Source organism: Manis pentadactyla, chromosome 2 (assembly GCF_030020395.1).
Source record: "Manis pentadactyla isolate mManPen7 chromosome 2, mManPen7.hap1, whole genome shotgun sequence".
In the NCBI taxonomy this organism is placed as follows: Eukaryota; Metazoa; Chordata; class Mammalia; order Pholidota; family Manidae; genus Manis; species Manis pentadactyla.
Genome location: NC_080020.1, coordinates 22,997,883 through 23,004,811, shown reverse-complemented (window position 1 = coordinate 23,004,811; position 6,929 = coordinate 22,997,883). Strand labels below are relative to the sequence as shown.

The window sequence follows — 6,929 nt, the reverse complement described above, 5'->3', positions numbered from 1 at the left end:
TCACAGGCAGCACCGCAGCCTTTCCTTTTGTGCTGCGGCATTTTAATCAAGTTCACGGGCTCCACAGCCATTACCTTGGGCAGGCCTCTCCAGCACTGTGAGGTAGGCAGAACCAGGGCTAGCATCCCCGTTTGCTAGGAGGGGAAACTGAGGCCCACTGGGGAAGGACTGGGCCCAAGGTTAAAGCAGAGTCCACGTGTCCTGGTTGTTGGTTCTGGGGCTTTTTTCACAGCTGCCTCCCACCCTCGATCTTGCAGCAGGTTAATGGCCAGGCCAATTCCTTCTGGGTGCTGGGGGCAGGAATAGAGCTCTCCACCACAGTGCCTACCACCAGTCTGGCCCCAGGATTAGCCCAGGCCATGTGAGGACCCAGGAAGGTCAACCCCCCAATCCCTGAACCTTTCCTCCCACCCTCAGCACTCGGGAGATCCCTTCAGAGAGTGGCAAGATTGCCCTTCCTCAGGCGTCCAGGCCTGGAGTTGCCTCTGTGTGGCCCCTCATCCAAGCAGATTACAGAGGCCCAGGGTCCAAGAGCAAGGCTTTAAATGAGCTGGAAGGTGGTGAGGACAGCAAGAACGCCACCATGACCCCAGGCACCAGGTCCAAACCACAGAACCACAGAGTCCTTACAGCTCATTTTACAGATGAGGAAACTGAGGCCCAGAGAGCTCATGTAGGTCACTTGAGGTCACAGAGCAAGTCAGTGGAAAGGCAGGACTAGGACCCAGACATCCCAGTCTAGTTTGCTCTCTCCACACCCATAAGCCAGACTCCTCACCCTTCTAATGAGGGGTTCTACACCCTCCATTTCCCTGCAAGTGGGGACCTGACCTCAGGTCCTTCCCTGGGGAGCAACAGGGCCAGGGTTGAGTGGCAAAGTACATCTAGGGGCACAGAGATCCATCCTCACTCCCACCCCATCAGATCCGGTGGGACATCAGCCTGGTGTTGAGTTTACGGAAAAAGGATCGTAGCTTGCAAATCTTGCATTTTTTCTTGCGGAGCCCCTGGGAGAAGCTTCGAGCCCTGCCTGCCTCTTCCTCTTCTTCCTCGTCAGTGGCCCAGGGCCCCCAAGCACCCCCATTAAAGTCGGGATGGGCCCGGGGATTCTCAGCAGGGTAGCGCACAGGGATGGCAGTGCGGTTATAGTCCACCAGGCGGGCCAGTAGGGCACGGACCACATCAGGCCGCCGGCCAGCTAGGTCCTCCCGTTCATAGGGGTCAGCACTGATGTTGAAGAGCCACACAGCCTGGCGGACACTGGCCATGCGTTCCAGGTTCCACCAGCTGCCTGGGAAGGCGGCCAGTGTCTGCGGTGGGATCCAGTCACCATAGCCAGGGTCTCCTGTCAGCAGCTTCCACTCACCCACACGGATGGCAGCCTGCACAGCTGTGTTCCAGATGCCAAAGCCTCCCTCCAGGGAGCCATGCCGGGCATGGTTGTACAGAGGGTCAATATTGTGCAGTATCTCTGTGCGCGGTGAGGCCCGGCCCTCACTGATGGCTGGCCACATGTCATAGCCATCTAGTCCATCAGCTGTCGAGGCAGTGCCGCCTGCCAGACTCACCAGGGTTGGGTACCAGTCTGTGATATGCACCAGAGCCCGGCTTGTCCATCGCTTCCGCTTGAGCAGAGGGCTATGGACAAAGCCCAGGCCCCTTACACCACCTTCCCAGTAAGTGCCCTTGCGTCCTCGCAGCGGCCAGTTGCTGCCACCCGAGAAGGTCTGGCCACCATTGTCACTGGAGAAGATGATGACACTGTTGTTGTAGAAACCATAGTGTTTGAGAGCCCAGGTGATGTTGCGCACAGCCTCATCCATGCAGGTAACCATGGCTGCATACTTCCGCCGGGCCACGTTGCCCATAGTGCGGTAGCGGTACAAGTATTCACGAGGGGACTGCAGGGGCGTGTGCACTGCCTGAAAGGCCACATAGAGGAAGAGGGGCCGCCGAGGGCTGTGGCTTGCTAGGATGTGGCTGACACGCTGGGCATACAGCATTGTGGAGTACTGCCCGCTGAGCCCCCAGGCCACACTCTCACCCTCATGCAGGTCAAAGCCGCACACCCCTGGGCCATCACAGTTGTCGTAGGTGTAATAGTCCACATTGCCTGTGAGCGAGCCCAGGAAGGTATTGAAGCCCCGGCGGGTGGGTAGGCACTCCTTCCGGTAGAAGCCCAGGTGCCACTTGCCCACCATGTGTGTGGAGTAACCTGCCTCCTGCAGCTTCTGGGGCAGCGTCACCTGGTCCAGGGGCAAGCAGTTGGGCTGCCGAGGGCGGATGATGGAATGCTGAAGTCCTGTGTGGATCTGGTACCTGGTGGGCAGAGGGGAGGCCAGAGAAGGCACAGGTGAGCTACGAACCCCCAATACTCGCCCTGCAGTGAGCTCTGGTCCCAGCACCGGCAGCAGACATAGTAACAGCAGCCAGTGGGTACTACTATCACATGTGCTAAGTATTTCAAATGCATTATTGCATTGAATCCTCAAAATCAACTAAAGCAGACATTCTCATCTTACAGGTGAAGATACCAAGACTCAGAATGGCTAAACTACTTACCCAGGACCACACAACTAGGAAGCCAGGGAGTCAAGTGTTGAACCCAGATTAATCATGACAAGAAAATAATAATAGCTAACATCAGGCACTCACTGTGTGCTCAGGCACTTAGGAACTCTGAAGTCTCAAAAGACTGCCTGGGATACAAATCCCAACTCTAGTTACTATTTGTGCAGATCACTGGGCAAGTGATTTAATTTATTGAGCCTTAGTTTCCTTATTTGGGAAATGGGACTAATAATGATATGCATGTACCCCTTAGGTTGTGGTGAGGATTCAGTGAGATAATTCATATAAAGCTGTTATTGTCATTATCTATCATTAGCTACTCCTACCATCTTTAATACTGTATGCCACCTATATTATTTCGTTTAATCCTCATTTGAAAAGAAACCTATAGGGAAGACTACTATTATCCCATTCTGTGGATGACATAGAGGCTCCTAAAAGTGCTGCAAGAGGCCCAAGTACAGACAGTTGGCAAGCGGTGGAGCTGGGCTTTGAACCCAGGTCTACACAATTCATGCTCAGAATCTCTGTTATGCTGACTCTGCAGACCTGGTCAAGCTCATGGATGATTCGATTTGATATGAGAAGCACCCTGGGTCCTCGAGTTGCAGTCCCAGCCTCTCTTCACAGGGGCTGGGCACAGTGGAGCACTGGTTTGTAAAGTGGGTGGGCCAGCTCAGAGTCGCCAAAACCCATTTGCAAGTGAGTAACAGGAGAAACTCTGGCTCTCTCCAACTTCACCAAACATGACCGGATGCATAACAAACACTAACGGGAGTGATCAGCATCGGTCAGATGGAGCCAACGCTGGGACTGGAGGGTAGACCCTGCCCAGCCACAGTCAGCTGACCTCGCAGCTCAGACGCTGGAGCACTGCCCTGCTGCCTGCTCATTCCCCTGCTTAAATCAAGAATCACCTCTTGGGCAAGAAATGCTAACTTGTGCAAAACTCTCAGGAATGCAGATTCCTCCTCCTTCTTCTGGAGATTAGTCAACACTTGGTCTTCACCACCACCACTGCCCCCACCCACAATGCATATACCAACCCCTCTCCCTCTTTCTCCTGTTCTCTCTCTGTTCCTGGATCTAAACGCTGTGTGCCAAATCGAAGGGAAAAAAGGCACCTATTTGACTCCTCAGCTCCAGGAGCCCTGCCAGCCCCTCTCAGTCCCTCGCCTACAGACCCTGAAGTTGGGTACAGGCATGAGGTGGACCCTCCCTGCCTCCATGCCTTGGTTTTTCCCACCCAGGAAACAGGGAGAACTCCAGCTCTGGCCCCTGAGATCACAGTGGGGGCTTCTGGGTGGAGCTCGAGAGAAGGCACACCTTGGACCCCATCCAAGGAGGATCAGCGTCAGCCTTGCCAAAGGGTTTCCTCCTATGCGGCCAGACTTTGCCTTCACACCCCCACCTCCTGTTTTCCTGCTCTTTTGATCCTGCAATCCTGCCACCTTGTCTGTGGACATCTCCTTACGGAGAGAATGTAGCATGTCTGCTTGGGGCTCCCAGCCAATTTTGGAGGATTTTTCAGATGAAAAGACAGAGGCTTGGAGAAATGAAGTGACCAGCCTAAGGCTACATAGGTCACGGCATCCTGTGCGTCTTTCTCCTCCACTATGAATTCCTTGGTTTCCTCCCAATGTAGTCATCCAACAGTTTGGGGACCCTAATCCCTCCAGTGACATAGAGGCTGCCATTTACGGACTGCCAGCTAGGTTACATGCAATTTTTTCTGTCTTTACCACTCTTTCAAGATAAAACTGCTCTTCACCCCCACTTTATGGACAAGAAAACGGGCTTAGAGAAGTTAAATGATTTGCTTAGGGCTTCAGGGTCTGTAAGAACAAACGGGTGACCAAATGTCTTCTTCTGGTGTAGCATGTGAGTATCCTAGACACCAGAGGAAGAAGATCCCAAAGACAACCAACCCCGTTCAGTGTACAGGTGGTGACAAGGAGGTCCAGAGGGGGCAAAGGACTTACTAATGATCTCACAGCCAACTGGAGGAAGACTGGCCCTGAGCGCTGGTTTCCCAGGTCCCTGAGCCAGTCATAAATGCAGAGGAAATCTAACCCCTGGGTTTATCCGGCGCCATGCCTACCTGCCGGTGAGAAGTTGGCTCCGTGAAGGTGTGCAGATGGGCTGGATATAGTAATTCTCCAATTTCACACCCTCGGCAGCCAACCGGTCCAGCGTAGGGGTCTCGATATCTGAGCCATGGTAGCCCACGTCGTGATAGCCTTGGTCATCGGTAAGGATGAATATGATGTGAGGAGGCTGGGATGGAGCGACCGACGGCTGCTCGATGGCCTCCCCGGACCCGTCGGCCACCAGGGTCGGCTTGGCCCAGTCCCAGGACAGGTAGCCGAAGCTGAGCAGACTAACCAGCGAGAAGCCGGTGAGGGCGTGCATCGCCATGCCGGCCCGCGCGTGCCGGCGTGCAGGGGGCTCCCCGGGCCTCCCCTCCTGGCGCGCCCACGGCGCGCGGTCCGCACGCCCGCTGGCCAGCCGGCCTGGCCGCTGCGAGCGCGCTCTGCACGCCCGGGGTCGGCCCCGCAGCTGGTCCGAGACTGGCTGCCGGACCTGCGCGGCCACAGCGGGGCGCTCTGGGGAGGTCAGGCCTGCGCGGAGCTGCCTCCCGCCGTCTGGGCGTCTGCCCTGTGCTGCTCTCGCTCCCTCTCCCCCAGCTCACCCCTGACAGCCTGAGACCCAGCGTGGAGGCTTCCAAAAAGTGCTCTCCACCACCCTCTGCCTCTTCCTTCTAGCCTTCGATTTCTCCCGCCTCCTAATTTCTCTCGCCTCTGCTTTTCCTTTCTCCTCCTCCTGACCCTCCAGCCCCCGGCCCGGCCTCTCGCCCCGCCCGGAGTCCTGAGAACAGTCGGGCTCCGTGCAGTAAGGTGGGCAGGACCCTAGCGGGGAAGTGGGGGGAGGTCCGGGTTGGGCGGGTCTTGGGGGACACCGCGGGAGAGAATGAGAAAAAGTTGTAACATCTGCCGGGGCCCAGCCCCAGGTGGAGGGGCGGGACGCCGAGCAGGGGCCCCGCCCTCGGGCGGGAAGCCCAGGCCCGCTCGGCCCTCTGGCTCCAGCCCCTGCCCTGCCCGGGTCTGGGGAAAAGAGGGAGGGCGGCTTCTTGGAATTCGACGGAAGAGCTCCGGAATGGCCCGGTCAGACAGACATTCCTCGATCTTGGAGTCTAAGCATCTTTGAGTGCCAGCCCTAGAAGGGATGCGAATTATTTTCTACTCCAACCGGGTCGTTCAACAGTTGCAGAGACTGAGGACCTGAGGTGGGTGGGAACTTGTCTACGTTACAGAGTAAGTTAGTGGCTTCTTGCCTGGGACTCACCATGGCTGATAGAGTGGCAACAGAGACAGCAGTGGAGACTGGGGACGACTTTGGCCAGCACCAGGGGCTGGAAATCAGGAAACTAGGTTCTGGCCCTGACAGCTTCCTTCTTCCATCCCCTCCCCCTCCTCATTCTGCAATTCACAGCTAGAATCTAGACTCCAGAGGGCAGGGACTGTTGTATACAGCTTACATCCACAGGGTTCAGAAGCTCAGTCAGTATATGTTGCAAGAATGAATGAATGAATGAATGAATGGGCCTCCAGGGTCACCCAGGCCAACTCCCACCTAGGCAATCTCCATAGCAGGGAAGGCAGTCTGGTGGACTCCTGGACCTGGCAAGTATCCTGCAGGAGTAAGGCATGGGGCCCCTTATATTGCCAGAGGAAGGCAGGGGTTGCAGGGAGCCAAAGACCACAGAACTGGTGTCCAGCTGACTATTGTCATGCAAGAATGTGGATCAGTGCTGCCAGGTTTTCTGATTTTCCAACAGCACCCTGATCCAGATTATTATGAGAAATAGTTCAATTGATAAGTACTAGTAACTAATTTAAAACAAAATTTAACCATTGTGCGGGCCAAATGAAACCTATCTGAAGCATATTTTAGGCCAGTAGGTACCTATTTGCAACTTCTGCTCTGTATCACTGTTTTCCAAATTTTTACAAAACCAGTTAGACTTCTTTAGGGCCAGGACTTCGAATGTTTAATATGCTGATCTCCAGGAGGGGATTGGTAAAGCTTTATTTCCTAACCCTCTTTTTCATAGAGCTTCTCCAAGGGCCAGTGTCTGGGAAACTTTGGGAAACAAAGGCTGCCTAGGTGCATTTTCTCCCCTGGCATTTTTCCCCTGCCAGTATTCTGTCATGATCCCTTCCCTCTTCCTTAAAACCACTGTGTGTGGGGAAAGAAACCAGACCTCTAAAATAGCAGACCTAGTGAATCCGCATTTTGAAATGAGGGCTGCGTGGGGCTGGCCGCTCTTGTTTGCTCAAAGCCCCATATTTAGGGTG

The 6,929-nt window shown here is 55.0% G+C and overlaps 1 protein-coding gene across 1 annotated transcript; it reads right to left on the bottom strand.

The window, feature by feature from the left end:
• ARSI (arylsulfatase family member I) lies at positions 1-5,580 on the bottom strand. Its single transcript, XM_036881555.2, has 2 exons — positions 4,673-5,580; positions 1-2,319 (listed from the first exon to the last, which is right to left on the bottom strand). Exons 1-2 carry the CDS (start codon positions 4,987-4,989, stop codon positions 921-923), a joined length of 1,716 nt encoding a protein of 571 aa, XP_036737450.1. The 5' UTR covers positions 4,990-5,580; the 3' UTR covers positions 1-920.
• Positions 5,581-6,929: the final 1,349 nt, after the last annotated feature.

What these genes read in the sequence shown, in the direction of transcription:
- ARSI (XM_036881555.2), bottom strand. Translation starts at nt 4,989, where the DNA reads ATGGCGATGCACGCCCTCACCGGCTTCTCGCTGGTTAGTCTGCTCAGC. An exon ending in AGCCAACTTCTCACCGGCAG is followed by an intron (nt 2,320 to 4,672) that starts GTAGGCATGGCG and finishes TCTGCCCACCAG; the next exon opens with GTACCAGATCCACACAGGAC.